We start from the raw sequence: 20856 nt of genomic DNA, 5'->3' as shown, positions 1-20856 counted from the left end.
TGTGACATCGTACACCAGGATCTGGGATTAGAGCACAGCAGTTGTCCTGCAGTTGCCCTGTGTCCACCAGCCCAAGGCATGCTACAGCCACAGACCCCTGAAATGCCATGCTGTTGAAACCCCTGCTAGCTCTCCTAGCACTGAGATGTCCTCCTTTCCTTCATCCTCCACCATGAGGGACAGGCTTTTTCAAGGAAAGCCTGTAACTCATTTATGCACTCATGTGCATAAATGAGTTACAGTTAAATGAGGCCTGTCTGTTACCATGCCAGTGTAGCCTGGAGGGAACATGATGCTCACTTCAGTGAAGTGCATCAGGCTCTGAGCAGCTGCTCAGTATCAACACTTCATTCTACCTTGAAACCTCTACTTCTATGCAGCGTTAGACATCAGCATAATGCTGCCTCCTCTGTCTCTCTTTTCTCCCTCCCTCACTGTTACTCTTGGTATAGAAAGCATCAGCACAGGCTACAAAACAAGTCTGCAGCAGTACCACCATACAGCTTTCCAGGTTTTGTTCTCCTGTTGCTTCTTGATACACAGCCCAAACTAAGGCACATCATACTCTACTGATCTTGTCTGCATTGTTCTGTCAATCAAAGCTTGTTATACTGAGGCATTCAAATCTTGATCACGATAAGATCCTGATGCTCCAATGACAGTTTATAATGGATAATTGCTTCATATGGCAAACCAATGCCCTTGCATTAAAAAAAAATAAAAATAAAATCAATTTTTCATGTTAGACAAGAACTTCCAAACCATCAGTAATCTGTAATCTTTTTTTTATTTTACTTTTGGATAGTATACAAACCCAATCAATGTTCCGTTTTGGCCTGTAAAGGATGTGACTGCAATACAGCCAGTATAAACTGGTATGTAGGTCAGACATTTTTCCTATTTATTCCTCTTTCCAAAGAGCTTTGGGCTGTGCTCTGCAAGTGAAGTTAATCATCGTCTTTCATCTTCAAGCAATGATTATGTAGTTCATTCTTTCAGGATAGATCTTTCTTCTGTGCTCACATATCCCTACCCTACAGGGTTAAGTAGTGTTGATACTAGACAGGATTAAAAAAAGTCATCTACTACTAGTTCATTCTTAATGTTTTCTACTTTGCCATTTCAGCCAGATAAACACACTTATCCAATGAGTAGAGAATTATCACAGCCAGTTGTTTTAGCCCATATTTTGTTCTTTAGAACAATTTTACTGTTTTCTTCTACCAAAGAAGAAAATCCCAAACAGTCACTGAATATATACACTGTCTTTGCTGACAGGACAGATACAGTGTGTAAGCTACGTGGTGGACCACCCCAGGCAGTGGTATAAACTTGTTAGGCCCCAGCCACCTGCAGGTGGACAGGACAAAACTATCTTCAGTATTCAGCATGGAAAGGGTACTCCTTGTGATTTTTGCACCTGAAGGAAAACAAAAGATGAAAGATTACTTTCAAAGATAAAATAAATGCTGTACAGAACTACAGCAGATGTGTCACTTGTTGTGCAACAGCAGAATTAATTTGGGTGTCTTCTGCTTTTACCAGCGTGCAAGTGGCACACAAACAACATATGCAAGTCTTTTCCTGTTATTAAGGCACTGAGCATTTAGAAGTGCTGGAACCAAGTCACTTCTAGATTAAAAAAAGCTGAAGTTCACACTGCTTACAGACCATACAGCAGTTTGTGGCCTTTCAACCAAGGCCTTGTCTGGATATATTTCCATGGGGCACATCTGCAAGCAGCAGCTCATAGTGCAGTTTAGATAGTCATTCCCTCCCCCAGCCACCTATGAAAAGCTGACATCAGTTTACTACGATCTCAACAATAGAAGAATCATCATGCGTTTAAAACTGCCTAATGCTCACTTCTCTAATACAGAGACAGCCAAAGCTATTAACTAGAACTCTCCTTCCAGCATTCCAGTTACACGCTTCCTGGAGAAAGAAGTCACGAGTACATACTATGACTTAGGCTTATCCTTCAGGCAATACAGTGAAGATATAAAGCTACTAAGATGCTAAATAACAGATGCTTCGTCTCCCTTATGATTTCAGAGTTCAAAAACATGCCCAATTTAAACAATTACACAAGCACCTGTGAGTTCAGAATACAGGGTATTGAAAGGAGTTTGAAAGAGAAAATCTGTCACTTACATGACCATTTCACATATTCTCCAGTTTCTGTTTAAGCTGAGAATGGTTGCCATCTCCTCTTTAGTCAATTCAAAGTCAAACACCTAACAAGGAAAAACAGCTGGAAATCACCTTTTTGAACAAACCAGAATGGAAGCAAAATTCTCAAAATTAAAGAACAAGTCCACACGGGAAGGTGTGTTAGAAATGGCTTCATGAGTGGGGTGAAAATGAATTCTCTTTGCATTTTCAAGACAGAGGTGAAAACAAAACAAAACAAAACAAACAAACAAAAAAAAACAACACGTAAGTTGCAGTTACATGCATCAGCTGTTCCAAGATGCTTGGTGTGTACTTGGTGTTGCAGGATGCTTCTACTTGTGGGTTGCATTTCTCTCCAATTCCAAAGAAACATCTGGAAGATTTCCATATTCCAATACATTCAGCTATGTTTCTTTTGAAATCCTGACGTCCAACATCAGGAAGACACCACTGACTTAGCAGTGAGAGAAGCAGTGTGCTTTACTGACACCAGTATTCTTGACACTGCTTATATTATACAAGACTTTTCTGGCATGCTACTGCACTTGGGCTCCAGCAAGCCCTGATGCCAATTCATCTACAGTCTGCAGAATAGGAGACTGCATGTCAAGGTTTTCAGCACACTGTTTCCATGACCTCCATCAACCTCTCTTTGCCAATTGCACTCTTCATTTCAGCCCTAGTTCAGCCCTTAGTAGAGTGTACATAAACATGCAGAGAGAAAAAGCCCAGCCCTCTTGTTTGAGGAGGTCAGCATGGGAAAACTAAGAAAGGATCCCTGCTTGCTCTGCAGGGGGAAGGGATGCCATCCCTGCAGGGCAGCACCCAGGCCACTTGTAATCACCCACCTTGAAGTTCTCCACAATGCGCTGCGGGGTGACAGATTTGGGAATCACAGCCACATTTCTCTGGATCTGGAAGCGAAGGAGAACCTGCAAGAAGAGACCACTGAGTCAGGGAGAAGGCAGCTCCTGTTGGCACAGAAGCTGAGCCTGTTCAACAGCTGCTTGCCTGAGCTATGGCTACTTCTGCAGAGCTGCATTTCAAATCACTCCTGTCCTGTGGCCTAGGTAGCACTTCCTAACAAGCAAAGAGGGAAGTGGTGGAGCCTCATATGGGAAGCCTCCTTTTCCACCCAGCTTCGGGACAGTCAATTCCTTCTCTTACCTCCTGGATTTTCAGTAACCTATGCAAGGCTTTCATTCTCTGCAACAAGGCTAGAGAGGGGAAGTAACACCTTAAGAGGGCTCAAAAATCTATCTTTTTAAAGCATATGCAGGTTGCTTACTCTGCAGCCTGCAATATTGCTCATCAACACTACAGAAGACATCCACAGTTCACAGGGAACACATATACAGGCTCTGTAGCCTCTCTTCAGGTCTCTTTTCCTGAAGAACTGTTACATGAAACAGTAGTCACTGTCTTGCACCTACTTACCTGTGCTGGAGTTTTGTTATGCTTGGCTGCAATGTCTTTAATCTTGGGGTCATCCAGAATGGGAGGCTCCTCTGGTGTGGCCCTACAAGAGAGAAAAAGTAAGAAACTGTAAAGAAGTACTGCAGAGAGATTCAACCACTGCAGAGAGATTCTACCTAGCATGAATAATTTATGTGGGGGAAAGAGAGAGAGCACTGTGTAATTGTTACATGTGTGTATGTACACATACATGCACCACAACTCTCCCAATTAATCTGAATGATTTGAACCAAGAACACACTAACCCATTGATAAGTTACCTGTCAGGGCGCCCAAGGGGACAATACGCTGTCACAGTGATCCCCTTGGATTGGCAGTAGTCAATAAGCTTCTCCTGGGAAAGGTATGGGTGACTCTCGATCTGCCAACACAGGAGCACAGACCAACAGTTGCAGAACTACTGTTATGTCCCCAGTACTCCAGCGACTTTTCTGAATCTTAATCTCTCATTTACAGGCTGCCTTCATCTTACCCTGCAGGTGGTCTGTGTGATAATAGAAGCATCTAAATTCTATAGGGCACCAACATTTACACTGAGCCCTTATTTGTTTTGTTGGATTTTGTTCAGAGGTTTCACAAATAATGGTTAGTCACAGAATAGCTCTCGTCTGGGTTCCTTATCCTCCCAGAAACAGTGTTTCACAAGGAAGACAAGGAAATACTCCAGCTTCGTTAAAAATGGATTAGCAAGGTGAGAAAGAAAAGTATTCCAGTTCTTTTCATACCCAGAAATATTCATAGAGTGGGATTTAAAGTACATGCTGCGTCCACTTTGTTCTCCCTTTTTGTCATATCTTTGTTCAACTGTAATCAGATCTTTATAATCCCTGAATTATAATCCCTGAAAACTAGTCACCTGAGGTCACTTAGAAGCTTACCTGGTTGTTTGCAGGCTTGTATTTCAGTCCTGGCTTGTTCAAGATTCTTTCAATTTGCTCACGGTTAAAGTTAGAGATGCCAATGGTTTTTACCAGACCAGCATCCACCAGCTCTTCCATGGCCTGACAGAAAGAGGTGTAAAGTCATTATTCAGATTTCAAGACAAGGCCTGAATACATTCTTTGTGATGTTCCTTCTTGCTTCTCATGAGGGAGAAAAAAGAAGCTCTGCTTGAGCTTGCCGAACTTGATTCTCTTGAGGAAATATAGGTACTGGTAATATTTGCACCATGTCCTCCACTGCAACCAGCCCCAAATCTCATTTGGGAAGACTGAGAAATTCACTCTGAGTTCCACAAGGAAAAACACATCACTAGTCTACAATGCACTACTGTGGCAGCACTGGAGGCCTACGCCCTAGGATGATGGCAGGATCACAATCTATAGTCTTCATTTCTTCAAAATGTATTTGAGCAGTTCAAGAACTGCATGAGAACAATCGTACAACTGTTATGGCCAAGCAAAGAACTTTTTCTGACCTCAGTCTGCTCTGTAGCTCCCATGAAAGTAATTTGAATGTACTTCTGTAAACTCTTTCCAACTAATTCTGCATCCATGCACTAACTATTCTGTGACTACTGAATTAACAGTGCTGAGGACAGCAGATGTGATTCTGCCACTGTGGCTGTGCTTACCTCCCACGTATGTAGAATATCAGCATTGCTGGGTATAGATATGCCTTTGTCATCTGTAGGAAGCAGCTCCTCTCCTGCCTGTTAGAGAGGAAGAAAATGCTTGAAAATCTGTTGACAAGTTTGCCTAATACCTTAAGAGCTCAGGATCATGATAGCTTAAACTTCCAGTGCAGGTAAGATTCTTGTCTATAATCATTTCGTCCTGCTTGAGAAAGTGAGGAATGTAAGGTATGTTTGCCTAGCAACTACCCTAATCAAGGCAGGTATTTCTGCTGGGCCTCTTAAAACGATGCCTCACCCAAATACCTGCAGGGAAAGAAACCACTCAAAACTATAGATTAGAGAATCATATATTGGCATTTCATTAATTGTTTCTTTTCACCGGTTAGGAAGATTTTATTTTTTTTTCCAGAAGAGCATCTAGTGGAACTTAGTTAGGTACTGAGCACATGTAGCTTTGGTCTCTACTAAATTAGATATGTTGAAAAGAGTTATTACATACTGTGACAGTTATTCTGTGGCAAAGCCCAGTGTAAAGCTGCTAATGCCAGAAAGTTAGAAAAGCCTTTGTGTACAAATTATGTAAAGACACACAGACAGAACTGTGTTTCACAACTGAGTTTGCTGCTGCCACAGGACAGCTTCACTTTCATGGCTTTGCTGACAACGCTAAAATGGAATATGAAATGAAGTTGAGCAATTCCAAAGCAACAGGTAGGACGGAGGCTATTCACACTGTAGCAGGAAGGAAAAGCTAAGATTATAAATAATCAAACTGAGACATCTTTTGCTTTGGTTATCTGAAAAACTTAGCTGCCCCCACCACTGAAGTCTCATCGTTTAAAACACAAGGTTTGTGGAACAACACTAGGGCTCCTATAGCAAAGGTCAACACAATCTATACTGTACTATGGACTTGGTGGTTAAAGACAGAAATGGAGAACAGAAGCATTGTCTTGCTGCAATTCTGTAACATGCAGCGTTAAGAATTTGTTAGGCAGCAAAATGTAGCCTCCTTTCCACAAAATATGATTTTCAGAGCATACTTGGGAATTGTAAAAAAGAAAAAAAGGGAGAACAGCACAGCTTATGCATGCAGCTGGGAGACATGTCCTAGTTCTCAGGTCTGTCATTCATAGGGGTATGACAAGACTTTGACAGGGGTATATAAGCAGCAGTCTCAGGGATAGAGATCAGGAGCCCAGCTCACATGGCCAGAGTAGCGCTGAGCACCAGCGCAGTACTGGTACATGGAACAGACACTCCCAGTGAGAGCAATTATTGGGCTGTAAAGCCATATAGGTCTTGAAAATTACCAGTCGTAAAAAAGCACCTTACTATTACTGTACCTTCAACCCAAAAGGCCAGTGCATGAGGTAGAGATCCAGGTAATCCAGTTTCAGGTCGGCAAGAGTCTTCTGGCAGGCTCCCTTCACCAGAGGTTTTTCAAAAAACGTGCACCACAGCTGGAGACAAAAAGCCAAGGCACACCGTGAGCTGCTGGGTTAAAGCCCTCAGATGCCCTCCTGCACAAGAGAAAAGCACTCCTCCGTTGGGAGGCAATGTAGAGTTAAAGCAACCTATTGCTCTTCAGACGAGACTTGCTCTATGAGCAGGACTGGACCATAACAGTGAGGGCAGCACGTACAGTGGCACCACATGTAACTGAATAGGGTCACAGGTAAGGAAACCTCTGTTTCTATTAGAGAAGACACCATTCATGCCATCCCCATTTAGGAAAGGTCTGCCTTTACAGCAGGAGCCTTTTAAATGAAGGCAGATATCTGTCAGACCTGACTGCACGAAACTCCTGCATCAATGTATCACGTAGTGCCATGAAAATGCAGAAAAGCCACGAAGATGGAACCAACTCTACCAAGGTAAGAAAGTGACATCAAATCCGTTTAAGTTTTGCATTTTCTTTGATAACCAAGGGAAATAAAACCCGCCAGTCACACCTTCCTCGGGACGCGTGCAGTGCGGATTACACTGTCCCAAACCTCAGCAAGGTGCCATTGCCACGTTGGTTCTGCCAATGCAATGGCTGCAACAAAAACCCGCTGCCAGTGGGTAGCAGAGACTCAAGCACCATCGTCATGGTGGTGGCGATGGGGTGGAAGGAGAAGTGGTACCGGGAGTCCGACCACAATGCAGTAAGGGGTCTCCAAGCCTTCGGTCTCCTACCATAAGGATGTCACAGGGGAAGGGGGCCTGCCCCAAGTCCCCAGGCCCCTACCTTGCTGACCACGAAGAGCTCCTCTCGCTTCACAGCCCCCTCCTTGATCTTCTTCTGGATGCCGTCCCCAACCTCACTCTCGTTCTGGTACACGAAGGCGCAGTCCAGGTGGCGGTACCCAGCGTCGATAGCGGCCATCACCGCAGCTGCCACCTTCCCTGGCGGGGACTGAAGGGGAAGGACAGCGCCTGAGGAGCGCCCACCCAAACACACCGCAGGCCTCGTGCCCGTTAAGACCAAAATTCAGAAAGCCACCCCACCGAAAACACCCCCAATCTCCCTTACCCCCCTAATACACCCCACCCGCCCACCCCCAAAAAATACAAGACCCCAACGAGAAACACGCAGAGGGCCGCCTTTCCCCGCAGCACCCCGCAGGCCGGCAGCGGCCCGGTGTCCCCACAGCCTCCCCTTTCCCTGCGGTCCCCTCCCCACCTTCCATGTGCCCAGCCCCACAGCGGGCAGCCCGGCGGCGCCCAGCCGCACGCAGGCCGCCATGGCCCCGCTCCTGCACGGCCCTTGACGGGAGGCACCACCCCCGCGGCGGCCCGCCCCGAGAGCCCGGCCGTCAAGCGCCGCCCAAGCCGTTATTTTATTTCTTTCTTTATTTCATTTTCATCTGTTTTGTTTCTCCTCTCCTCTCCTCTCCTCTCCTCTCCTCTCCTCTCCTCTCCTCTCCTCTCCTCTCCTCTCCTCTCCTCTCCTCTCCTCTCCTCTCCTCTCCTCTCCTCTCCTCTCCTCATTTATTTTTAAACACAAACATCCTCGAGACCGGCTGCCAGCCCACTCAGGTGGTTCAGCACTAACCCCAAATCAAATCGCTCTGGGAGGCGCAGCAGGGCCTGCCTGCCCCTTTCCCTTATTCAAGATGTTTCTGCTAACCTGCAATGGTAACGCGAGTTGTGGAGAGCACGGCTGGGAGCTGGGATTTGTCCTATATTTATGAGGACATTTTTGGGCTGCCTCCTTAAGAGCCTGTCGATGTCCTCCTGCAAAGGCTGGCAAAACAAGGGGTCTTGGATTATACGTTTCTGAATTGAAAGTGGAAATGTGGGAGAGGTCTTCGAGTGCCTCTTTTCTCTAACAGAAGGTGTTATGATCTTCCCACTAAACCCTACACAGAACTTTATGGCTGTTTTGGGGCACCTGTCCAGCGGGAAGCAGTGGAAAGGAAGAACAACTGAAAGCAAACACTGCCCCTTCAGCACCCCTCTGAAGTCAGAAATTAAAGGGGGTAAAATGCAGGCAAGAAACCTCGACTGCTTTGACAGCTTCTAAGTGGAAGGTGAGGAGGCTGTGCGATTGAACCCTTGAGACCTACCTGCAAGCAGCCCATCTCCCCTTGCCAGGAAGACTCTGGAGCAGGAGAGCGTGGTGAAACGAGGTGCCAGGCTCCACTGTCCCTGGCTTGCTGGGACCTGTGGCTCCTCATCCATCCTCTGGGGCTGGAGAGGCCAAAGAGGGCAGTAGGAGAAGGTCTGGCAAGGCTCCTGTGAGGGCTGGCTGCCTGCTAGCTGCGGTTAGACCTGTCTATGCATCCCTGGGTCAGCGCGTGAGAATAGAGCATAAACATTCATACATGGTTTATTTAATGTCAAAAAGATTTTTTTTTCCTTAACAAGTCTGTCAGCCAGTAATGTTTTCACATTTTATTTTTATTTAAAACATGGGACACTTCTGATGAAATGCTGGATGTGTGCTTTTTCTTGTGGTTTCTCAGCCTCTGGTCTGTGCTGGTGCAAGGCTGAAGGCACTCAGTGAATGGTGGTTCAAGCTCCTCATCTCCTCCTTAGCAGTTCTGCCCAGTCATTTCAGTAATAATTATCTCTTCTGATAAGCAGAAATTATTACATCCCACATTTTTTTTCTGTAGAACACTACTCTTTCCTTCTTCCAAAAATAAAATCGATGGAATAAGTATTCTTTGCCTTCAGTGGCGGAAGCAAGACAGATGGCGTAAGAAAGCTGGACACATAGCTCAGAGTTGGAGGAGACACCAGAGGTCTAGTGAAGGCCATGTTACAAACATCTTCAGTATTCTGCATTGAAAGGGTACTCCTTGTGAGTTTTGGCCCTGAAAGAAATCAAAAAGGGAAGTTTCTTTTCACGGATGAAGTAAATGCTGGAAAGAGGTGTGTTTGGTGCATGGACCAAGGGAAAATCTGAACTGTGTAATTGCAGGAAGAATATGTGGAGATATGTGTCCTCATTTCTCTAATACAGGAAAAGGCAAAATGCTCAGCCAGAACCATATTTTGTAGTTCAAGTTACAGAGAGTCTCCTGAAAACTGAATTCAAAATGAGTATTTTGAAAATATTAAACATTCTCTTGAAAAGTTACTTTTTGGGACAAATCAGCTATGATTTGAATTAATTAATTATATATATATATATATATATATTTAATTAACTTAATTTCATGCTTGCCGGTAGCTGTGACATAAACATTCTTGTAAAGGTTGTTCAAAATGTAAGACTTGGAAGTAAACAATCAGTGTCACTTACAGCGTCATCCCACAGACCCTCCAGTTCCTGTTAAAACTGAGAACAGTTGCCATCTCTTCTTTAGTCAATTCAAAGTCAAATACCTAACAAGAGAAAAAGCTGAAAATCACCTCTTTGAACAAATCTAACAGTGTGAAGGAGACAGACAAGATTAGACAGCAGATCCACTGTGGAGGTTTTCAGTCATGGATGAATGATTTAAAAGATAGAGGAACAACTTTTTTATATACACAAGAATGATTTTATGAAGATTGTTTTTTCTATATGAGACTTTTCTGCCATTTCACTGCTCTTGGCCTCCAAGCAAGTTCTGGTTAATCCTTAAGCCACAAAGCCACAGAATAGGAATCGTCACATAAGCCTTGTTCACCTCTTCAACTGTAGCAATAGATTAGCCCTCAGCAGAGTATACATGTAGGTAAACATGCAGACAGAAAAAAAAACACAGTGCTCGTGTTTGAGGAGGTCAGCTTGGGAAGATCCCTGCTTGCTCTGCAGGGGGAAGGGATGCCATCCCTGCAGGGCAGCACCCAGGCCACTTGTAATCACCCACCTTGAAGTTCTCCACAATGCGCTTGGGGGTGACGGACTTCGGAATCACAGCCACATTTCTCTGGACCTGGAAGCGAAGGAGAACCTGCAAGAAGAGACCATCGAGTCAGGGAGAAGGCAGCTCCTGTTGGCACAGAAGCTGAGCCTGTTCAACAGCTGCTTGCCTGAGCTATGGCTACTTCTGCAGAGCTGCATTTCAAATCACTCCTGTCTCTGTGGCCTAGGTAGCACTACTTGATGAGCAAAGCACCCACCTACCTGTGCTGGCGTTTTGTTGTGCTTGGCTGCAATCTCTTTAATCTTGGGGTCATCCAGAAGGGAAGGATCCTCTGGTTTAGCCCTAGACAGAGCAAAGAAAGACCAGTGGCAAGAAACCTCCATAGAAAGAGCCAACCCAGCAACAGGAATCTGTATCTTGATGAATGATTAATGGAGCACTTGGAGTCTCAATGCTTCAAGCGTAATCCCTGCCAGCGCCCTTGCAAAATGGGAGTGAGTCTTACCATGGCCTGTCAGGAGAGCCAAGGGGACTGTATGCAGTCACAGCGATCCCTTTGGATTGGCAATAATTGATCAGCTTCTCCTGGGTCAGGTATGGATGGCATTCGATCTGAAACACAAGAGTACTGAGATTGACAGCAGCAGAACCATTGTAGTATTGCTGCGCACCAAGGATTATTTTGTAATGCAGCTAGAGGCTGCCTTTTTCCCTGGCTCATCTCCGTTGTCAATGGCGTGGGTGGTAATATGCATTCTTAGTATTGAAGACACCTATTTTTATATGAAGTTTCTTTGCAGTTTGGCTGCAGGGGTTTCACAAAACATAGCTCTAGGTTCTTTATTCTTCCAGAAATAATGTTTCACAAGAAAATAGTCCAGCATTTATAAACAGTGGTTCAGCAAGGTGAGAGACAAGAAGTGAAGTATTCAAGTCCTTTTTGTACCCGGAAATATCTATAGAGCAGGATTTAGAGTACATGCCGTCTCCACTTTTTTCTCCCTTTTTCCATATCGTCATTCAACTGATCAGATCTTCATAGTCAATGAAAAGTGTTCACTTGAGGTCAGTTAGCAGCTTACCTGGAGGTTTGCAGGCTTGTATTTCAGTCCTGGTTTATTCAAGATTCGTTCAATCTGCTCATGGTTAAAGTTGGAGACCCCAATGGCTTTTACCAGACCAGCATCCACCAGCTCTTCCATGGCCTAACAGAAAGAGGAGCAAAGTCATTATCTGGTATACAAGACATCCCTGAAGACGATTTGATGGGGATTTTTTCCCTTTATGGAGAAGAACAAAATAACTATTTAGACTTGTTATGTTCACTGAGGGAAGAGTAGGTGCCATCTTATCCAAGCTCAAGGTTGATCAAATTCACACCAAGCTGCATGAGAAGAACAGTGATATTCAATAATCTGCTGTCATGCAAGAACTGGAGAGTTGTGCCCCAGGCTGTAGGCAAGATCACAACCTAATATGTCTTTATTCTTGCAAAATGCTTTTGAGCGGTTCAAGAATTGCACAAGGACTGTGGTGAAGGCAATGGTCAAGCAAAGAAGATTTTCTAACTTCAGACTGGTCTGCAGCTCTCCTCAAAGTGATTGTTTAGCTCACTGTGGATTAGGCGGTTCAGTAAGGTGCTCAAAGAATAGTAGTACTGACTAAGCATGCAAGTTTTGAAAAGCTACCTTGTATTACTTGATTTTCTTCCAACAAAATTTACACACGAGATGACAGCTCTGTGACTGCTGAATGAAATGAAAACGTGGAAGAGACTCTCAAGGACAGAGAAAGCTTGACTCCTGCTGTGGCTGAACTTACCTCCCATGTCTCTAGAACATCAGATTTGCTGGGTATACACACGCCATTGTCATCTTTGGGAAACAGCTCCTTTCCTGCCTGTCAGTGAGGAACAAAAATGCTTGTAACAATCTCTGTTGGGAAGCCAGCTTTGTAAGGAAATCAAATAGGAATATAAGGAGTTAAACTAATAGTGCATGAAAAACAAACAAAAAACCTCCACACATTAATTCTCATCATAAGTTAATTACGTATTATATTTAAGTCATATATTTTTGATATATGACTTAATATATTAAATATATTAATTATAATTATATTTTAATATATGACAATATATTTAAGTCATATATTTTTAGTTTATGCAGGGTCATGGCATTTTTGCCATCATCTGATCCAATAAAGGCAGGTATTTCTGCTGGTTCCATTAAAGTGATGATAAATAAAATGTATGCAGGGAAGCAATTTACTCAGAACAGTACTCTGGAGCCGTACATTGTTCAGTTCATATATTGCTCCATTATTTATTGGAAATGTTTAGGAATAATAGCTTGTTTTTTTCATTTTTAGAAATGCGTATGGAGGACTGGTTTTGATCCTGTGAACCTTAAAGTTCTAAGTAGATTTGCTAAAAAGGGACTGTGCGCGCAAACAGACTTTCCATTGGGAGACTCACTGATTAAGCTGCTCTGTTAGGAAAATTAGAAAAGCCTTTTAAGTAGATACTATGGACAGACTGCTTTGAATGATTGGAATTTTCTACTGACGCAACAATATTATGTGGGAATGCAGTTTCACTTGGCTGCTTTGTCTGCGTAAAGAAAATTTAAACAATATTGAGCATATGAATTTGAGCTGAAGAGCTCAAAAGCATTAGACTGAATAGAGGTTTTCATTTGGCTGTAGCAGAAAGGAGAGGGTAATACTAGGTATATACACAAAGTGACTTATCCTTTGAAGCACATGCAGTATTAAGGACTCGGTAATTAAGGACAGATATGGAAAATAGAAATACTCTTGCTCTGTGGTTCTATAACCTGCAGAAGAAAGAATTTCTGTCAGGCAGCAAAGTGTAGCCTCCTTCCTGCAAAGGGTAATTTTGAGATTAAAATACTTTGGATTTGTAAAAGGGAAAGCAGTGTAACTTATGCTTGCAGCTTGAACGTCTGCCCTGAGTGCCAGGTCCACCTCTCCCAATATCAAGAGGGCAGAGGATGCCAAGCAAGCAGCAGTCTCAGCGTCAGGGTTCAAGAGCCTGCCTCAAGTGGCCAGAGTAGGGCTGAATGAACGGCACCAGAGCAGTGCTGGTGCACACCACAGACACGTGATCTTTCTGGACTGAAACAGCAGTAGTGCTGTGAGCATGACTGGCAGTTTTGAAGCGCTCCCCCACGTGGGAAATTCAATGTAAGAAAGAAAAAGTCAGTGGAGTTGCTGTTGCAGTACCTTTAAGCCGAGAGGCCAGTGCATGAGGTAGAGGTCCAGGTAATCCAGTTTCAGGTCAGCAAGAGTCTTCTGGCAGGCTCCCTTCACCAGAGGTTTTTCAAAGAATGTGCACCACAGCTGGAGACAAAAAGCCAAGGCACACCATAAGTTGCTGGGTTAAAGCTGTCGTGTGCTGTCCTGCACAGGACAGGAACACTCTGTTGTCTTTGGGAGGCCATGGGGAATTAGGACATCCTATTGCCTTTCAAAGGGGGCTTGCTCTGTGAACAGGGCTGGCCTCTGACACTGCAGGACAGGTTTTACTGCAGTAAAACCTCTTATTGTGAGATCACATTTGTGTAGAACAAGATGGACTTGCTCAAAAGAAATTTTCTGTCAGATTCAACCATTTATACATTTCTTGTAAAAAAATCAAACGGCAAAGTCATGAAAATATAAGACAAGTCACAAAACAGTGATTGAAATGGGCCTTAACCAAAGTAACTTCACAATCCAGAGAGGTGCTTCATCCTACAATGTAAAGTTTGTTCTAGCACTTAAGCTTCCTACTCTGAAAATAGTACAGGCAAAGCATTTTTTCCTTCCTGCTTTGATCCATACCTTACTGACGACAAATAAGTCTTCTCGTTTCACAGCACCTTCCTTTATTTTCTGCTGGATCGCTTCCCCGATTTCGCTCTCATTTTCATAAACATAGGCACAGTCGAAGTGGCGGTACCCAGCATCAATAGCAGCCATCACTGCAGCTTTTACCTCGCCTGGTACAGACTGAAAATAATAAAGAAATCTTAAGAATCTCAAAACAATACACATTAAATATCCATTTCCTAGAAAAATAAAAACAGGAGAACTGCCTTGCCGTACCTTACCCAAAGCAACTCTCCCACATTTCTTTCCTTTTTTTCTTTTCTTTTTTTTTTTTTTTATTTTGGTCAAGAACAGTATTCCTTCCGGAGATGGAATACCGCACAGTATTCCTTGTAGAAACATCAGCTCCTGGGCATGAAGCCAACCCCCAGCCATTTCTCCACAGCCCCACAGGCTCAGCCCCTCAGCCAGGCAGAGCAGATGCCCTGACGCCAGGACACTGCTCCACAGCTGGGCCAGAAGGAACCGAGTTTTGTGCAGGGAGCTCTGTAATGCAGCTGCTTTTCTCTGAAGCTGTTACCTTCCAGGTGCCCAGCCCCAGGAGGGGCATCTTGGCCGCGGTGTTGAGCTGCACGTGGGTCGCCATGGCTGCGTGTGCTGCCCGGAGGTGCTGCTGCAGCTGCCTCCTGCCTCCTGCCCAGGGCCTTTAATAGCGACGGGTCCTGGTCCAGGGTGGGGCAAGACGCTGGAACCGCACCTGCGCTCCAGGTTCTCCCGTATCCAGCAACAAGGCTGTGGTTTCTTCACTGTAAACTCAACTCACCCTGGTTAATGTGCAAGCTGATATCAAATAACAATCATGGTGGTTATCAATTCCGCAGGACGTGCTGCATCATGCTCTGCAGACCTTTCCTCCCAGTACAGTTCCTTATCAAAAGACGAGGGCTGAGGGCAGCTGTGCCCTGCTGGGATTTGTATTTGTGCAGGGCTTGCCCCTGCCGCACCTTGTCCCCATGCCACTGTTGCCCGCGTCTATCTTGCTTTTGATACGCAAGGCTCTTGCAACACCCTTTTGAAGCTCGCCCCGTTGGTTGCCTCACCGAGAGTGTGTTTGAGTCCGTGGCACTGTGCCCCATGACTCGGCATTATGCTAAACCAGGGGGTGCCCCCAGATCAGTCAGCAAACACGAGTCCCGAGGCAGGGCATGAGGCCGCCTCAGCTGGGCACCACAGGCTGAGGCAGGGCTGGGCCCGCCATCCAGAGCCCGCAGCGGTGTTGGTGCCCGGGGCTGGGGCCCCGTCAGAGCCTGGTGACCCCGTGTGCTGGGGAGAAACCTCGGCGTGGTTTTACAGGGGAAGAAGCAGTTCCTTTCCACCCAGACACCCGGAGGTGGTGTTATCTATGCTTTACAGACTGGGACGTGAGGCATGGGGGAAATGTGACGTGCTGAAGGGCATGTGTGGCGAAGTTGGGGAAGAAAAGTAGGTCCTTTTTTTCTAGGTTCTTAACAGGCCCATCCTTCTGGTAAATTCCAGAGTGGCCTGTCTTTTCTTTTGACTTTTAATTCTTGCCATTTTATTTGTACAGGCTACGGGCACATCAGTAAGGCTTATCTTTAATGGCCCATGCATTCATAGAGGAGAGTTTCACAATGCAGAGACGAGCGTAGAAGAGAAAAGGTGACCTATAGCTACAGGATCGTTGTAGAAGTCACATATAATCAGTGTCACAGGCTAATGCATCCTTCTGCACAAAAATAGCACAGGAGCCAGACAATAGAGTGTATTTTAATGTTTGCACACATGGGGGCAGAGTTAAACTTGTGTGTGACAATCGCTGCTTTTGAATTTCTTCAGTAATACTTTAGCAGACGGAATTGCATATTGTGTTCTGAAGATTTTGTAACAACGAGACGGTGGAAATCTCTCTTCCCAGGTCCTTTTGCTAAAGAGAATAAAAAGAAAAAAGAATTGAAGGTGGCTTACATTCGAAAGGAATGTAAGGCATCAAAATTTTCTGGTAGGGTTTCAAGATATCCAGTCTGAGTTTTGAAGAGGAAACTAGCAATTGTCACTAACATACTGACTTTTTGGGTTGTTTGATCCTTAAATTATAAAACACTGAAAAAAAAAAAATTATTTACTCTGCTGTATTTTGCACTGAAATGAGTGAGACTGCTTCTTCTGCTTGAACTCACTGCTCTGTCTGAAAGACATTCCCAAACAGCGCTTCTAGGAATTGTTATGTGTGTGGGGAAATCAAGTCTGTTTTCCACCTCCTCTTAACCAGGCACTTAGCTTACAGTATCCCAGGGGAATGTTGTATATCCCAGGGGAAGCAGACTGTCCAACATCTGGAATAGTTAGTTTTTTTTTATGACTGATAGCACTCGGATGTGTTCAGCAGCTCTAGCTTGTTTTGACTGCAGTGATCGATGGGGATTGTGAATTGTCTACAGCTGGTAGAAAGGAACACACACGTTACAGACTTGGGGTGTCAGGTACACTTTTTTGGCCAGAGCCTACTTCTGCTGGGAGATTTGCCATTGATTCAATGGGATGGGAGCACAACTTTTGTTAAAAGGTCCGCCAACAGTATCAGCTGTGCCTTTCTTCAGCCAGTCAAATGCCAAACTCTGTCTCACCTGCTTTATATATCGGCGCTGATGTCCTCAGAATGGATGGATGTCAGGATTTCAGCACTGTGCATGTTCTCCAGCGCTTTAGCACCAGACATCCCTGTTCCCTCTGCAGCTCACAATGCAGTCGTGGTGATGGCTCCAGCAGTGAGAAAGACAAAATTGCACAGGATTTCCATCACAGTGCTGGCCTGTGCATGCTGGCATCTGGGGGAAAGAACCAAGGACATCAAGCAAAGTAAGAACTGACCTTTTCCCAGGCACTTTTCCCACTCTGTAGTGTAAACGGGAGGGCTCAAGCTGATTGATCAGGGGCTGGGATATTGTGCCAGGCTGAGAAAGTAGAGCCGCTTACAGTGGTTTATGGCCTTTTTTGTATTTTTCCTTGGTGCTGTTGTGTGACCCTGTGGAGAGAGATGAACTTCCAAGAACCAGCAGCCACATTTTGACACTGCCACAGCACACGGAGCTTCAAGTGATATGTTTCAGCTTCCAAGAAAGCCCCAACAAGTCTGGCTCTGAGGCTGTACTAAAGAATACTGCTGTAAACAGAGGGAGCAGGGGAGACCCTGGAATATGAGCTTGTAACTATCCTGAAGAGAAGCCTTTTAACTTAGCAGAACTGGAGGAAGGTAAAATTTTTAGAGCTGCATCAAATGGGGTAGCTCGGTGCTAAAAAACGAGGTGTAACTTGCCAACAAGTGGGTACCTGAGGGCACGTGAGGCAGGAAGAGAGAGTTAATAAAACTGTCAGGCAGCAGGGAGCAGACCCCTGGAGGCACCGGAGGAGGTGTTGACAGCAGAGAAAGGCAAAACAAGGCATGTTCACAGTATTCCCAAAGTATAATATGGTTACATTTTCTTCTGAGTCTTGTCTACATGAAAATCTTGTGCTGTTTCATTATGCTGATGCAAATGCCTTTTTTGGACACATATCAGTTGAAGTACGTTGTATATTGCCTTAACTTAAATCTGTTCCTACCACTTCAGTTGAAACAGGAGAAAGCACTCTTCAGTAAAATAACATCTATCCTCCCACAGAGTTAGCGTTAATTTAATAGCATCAGTTTTTGAGCTGGTTTAATTAAACTGCAACTTCCTTGCACAGGCCAGGACTGGTTGCTGCGGAAGGCAAGCATGCCAGTGTCTTGCGTGTCTTTTCTCAAACTCATAAAGAGAAGGCTCCTGATAATAGACTGGAGAGGTGGCTTAATGTGAGACTGGCAGATTCTTTGCCTGATTTTCTCCAAGTCAATCCCTGTGAAAAGAACAGGTGCCAAAGCACCAGCAAAGATCAAACCTCCTCAGTTCTTTCCACCGAAGACTGGGCTTTGTAGTGAGGGTATAAGCAACTGAAGGACAATAGGGAGGACACCATGGCCAGCCTCCAAACCCAGTTCATCTACAAATTGAAAATTTGCTTGTCCGAGACATGCATTCCTGTTCAGTAAATGTCTGTCGGTAGGCATGGTTATCAAAGGAATGAGATTTTCCTCTCTCATGTACACAGACTGTAAGTTTTCCAAAACTCGTCACTTTTGAGAACAGTCTGCTATTTGTCTTGCCAAGTGGAGGTTATTGTCCTCGTGGAAAAATATTTTCATGCTCCATTTCAAGTTTTAGCAATCAGCTGTGTCTAGTTTTGACAAGGAAGGGGATGCATTGATGCTTAGAATGCCTTAACAGCGGAGGAAGGTATGTTTTCCATTTGAGAAACACAAACGTGTTGAAAATATTTTCCTCATGTTTGAAAACCAAAACAAAATGAAGCCCACAGTAGAAATAACGAGTTCATCTTGATTAGGAACAACATGAAAAATACTGCTGTGTAATTGTGCAGTTAGAGCTGAATGGAAGCTGCTCTATAACCTGGGCTCACACACAAGAGGGGAACCCAGCTGTTTTAGCTAAGTCACTCAGGTTTTGTGAATGTGTGGGCAGAGCCTCATGTGGTCTTCCTCCTGTCACATGGCAGGACCCATGGACAACGTGATTATCCAGTGGGCATGTGGAAGGTCCAGTGATTCCCAGAAAAGTTTGACTCATTGTCCTTCACTAATTTCACCCTGTGCTCCAGGCTTGCTGCAGGGTTGGTCAGATGGACTTCTGCTCTTTCAGCACTGGTCTTTTCCAGGGTGTGCAGGGAGGTGGCCACGAGCTGCAAATTGTTCTGGCAGGATGCCTCCCGCTGTTGTTTTGCCTGGGGACTCTCACTCATGTAGCCAGAACATGCGAGGACCCTGAGGGGCTGAGGAGAGGTGATGGCCACGCGTGATGTGGGTTGCTGCAGAAGCTGGGAACATCGATTTGGCCTGTGTGCGCCCTCAGCAGCCCTGGTGAACTAGATGTAACAGAGCAGACCAGAGGAAGTGGTTTCTGTGTCTAAATACCTGTGAAAGTTTCTAAATACCTGTGAAAGGACATAAGACCTTCGTCAGACTGCATGGGCCTCATTTTGTGGTATTCTTCTAGAGGTACTATATCAAACAGACTAAAGATAATAGTTCCTTATCAGATACATGCTACTTCTGCAAATGCCTTCTTAGGAAGGGCAGGACCATGCTGCCTGGGATTTATTTGCACAGATCCACTGAGCTGAGCTCAGTAACCTATTTGGCATGATTTGCGCAGAAAGAATAATGGCAGCATTACTTAATATTTAACTAAGTACTAGACTCATTCAAATCATCAAATGTTGGCTTGTGCCCAGTGTCTCTGCGAAGCAGAAAAGTTTGGCATTTTTTCTAACTTAAAAAAGGAGATGCTGAAATATAGGCAAAATATTTTTTCCAGGTTCTGTGGACGGCTGGATCTGATGGCAATAGAGAGGAAAAGAGTGATCCTGAATCAAAAAACAACGCAAGTCAGACACAAAATGATTTAAATTAATAGATCTCCATGTGAACAAAACAGGTGTGAGATGAAAATTAGACTTGAAAAATTCTGGGAAGTTGGAAATCTTGGCTCCCCATCCAAGCATGATATTTTTGCATGAAAAGCAAGTCCCAGCCGCCTTTCCACTCACGCAGCTTTTTCATTAAAGAAATGGAAGGGGCGGGAGGGAGCATGAATTAACTTGTGATATACAGCTGTTGATTTAGGGACTTAACTCCTAAAGTTGCCTGGGAAACAGTCCTGTAAAAGAAAGGCCTGATTTTCTGGCTTTTGTAAGTCTGGGGCAACCCCAACACATTCAGAGAAGTTACAGTAAGGTAGAGTGCTGTGACTCAGCCCTGCTCTTTTTCTAACCAGGACGCACAGGGCAGGTTTTTTATACTGAAAACTCATTATTTTTTTGCTCAATTCAAAACCAAACTAAGCATAAGTCAGGATTTTTTATTATTTTTTTTTTTTTTTAACTGGTATCTGCAAGAGAGCCGCATACCATGGAAAGAAATTTAGAACGGCACAAGACAAATATTTGTGATTTTTAGAGTGCTTGTGAGAAAACAGACATTATAATTAGAGATGGAGACAGCTCTGCACAAGCACACCCGCAAGTTCCTGGTTAACCTACTGCTCACTGTAACATGGAAGTAAAATCTGCTAAGCAGCTTTTAAAGATGAACTGCTAATTTCTAACAAAAGGACACTAGCACAAGCAAATTTGAATATGTTCTCTACATACTCTGTTCTCTACGACACTGGAGTTCCCTTTTTTTTTTTTTTTTTCTTTTGGTTATATTTGCCCAGATTCGTACGTGCTGTTACCATGCTCTAGTATCAGCAGTATCCAGTTTGTTTTTTAACTAACTTATCATGCCTTCACTAGACACCACCCTGCTGCTTTCTTTTTTTAGAGGAGCCCCTTTTGAATTATCTCTTCATAGAGAGTTTTTTTACTGACGTCTGATGTCTGCAGCACTTT

The 20856-nt window shown here is 44.3% G+C and overlaps 2 protein-coding genes across 2 annotated transcripts in view; both read right to left on the bottom strand.

Moving 5' to 3' along the window:
* LOC309884499 (aldo-keto reductase family 1 member B1-like) overlaps window positions 1-15004 on the bottom strand; it is a 36310-nt gene extending 21306 nt beyond the window's left edge. The window contains exons 1-10 of the mRNA XM_082773529.1: window positions 14930-15004; window positions 14362-14529; window positions 13762-13878; window positions 12337-12414; window positions 11598-11720; window positions 11021-11127; window positions 10776-10857; window positions 10519-10602; window positions 9966-10048; window positions 9203-9534 (exon numbers count right to left, since the gene is read on the bottom strand). Coding sequence (XP_082629655.1) covers window positions 9492-9534; window positions 9966-10048; window positions 10519-10602; window positions 10776-10857; window positions 11021-11127; window positions 11598-11720; window positions 12337-12414; window positions 13762-13878; window positions 14362-14529; window positions 14930-14995 — 951 coding nt within the window. The 5' untranslated portion in view covers window positions 14996-15004 and the 3' untranslated portion in view covers window positions 9203-9491. Of the gene's footprint in view, window positions 9535-9965; window positions 10049-10518; window positions 10603-10775; window positions 10858-11020; window positions 11128-11597; window positions 11721-12336; window positions 12415-13761; window positions 13879-14361; window positions 14530-14929 lie in introns of the transcript that reaches the window.
* On the bottom strand, window positions 769-8083 carry LOC309884510 (aldo-keto reductase family 1 member B1-like). Its single transcript, XM_082773552.1, has 10 exons — window positions 7896-8083; window positions 7461-7628; window positions 6574-6690; window positions 5225-5302; window positions 4530-4652; window positions 3912-4012; window positions 3613-3694; window positions 3024-3107; window positions 2155-2237; window positions 769-1420 (listed from the first exon to the last, which is right to left on the bottom strand). Exons 1-10 carry the CDS (start codon window positions 7956-7958, stop codon window positions 1378-1380), a joined length of 942 nt encoding a protein of 313 aa, XP_082629678.1. The 5' UTR covers window positions 7959-8083; the 3' UTR covers window positions 769-1377.
* Window positions 15005-20856: the final 5852 nt, after the last annotated feature.

The sequence above is a fragment of the Aythya marila genome, assembly GCF_965140915.1.
Source record: "Aythya marila genome assembly, chromosome: 1".
Classification (NCBI taxonomy): Eukaryota; Metazoa; Chordata; class Aves; order Anseriformes; family Anatidae; genus Aythya; species Aythya marila.
Note: the sequence above shows the minus strand (reverse complement) of the source record. Positions and strands in the feature narration are given on the sequence as shown.

What these genes read in the sequence shown, in the direction of transcription:
- LOC309884510 (XM_082773552.1), bottom strand. Translation starts at nt 7,958, where the DNA reads ATGGCGGCCTGCGTGCGGCTGGGCGCCGCCGGGCTGCCCGCTGTGGGG. An exon ending in AGCTCTTCGTGGTCAGCAAG is followed by an intron (nt 6,691 to 7,460) that starts GTAGGGGCCTGG and finishes TTTTGTCTCCAG; the next exon opens with CTGTGGTGCACGTTTTTTGA. An exon ending in ACAAGCCTGCAAACAACCAG is followed by an intron (nt 4,013 to 4,529) that starts GTAAGCTTCTAA and finishes CTGTGTTGGCAG; the next exon opens with ATCGAGAGTCACCCATACCT.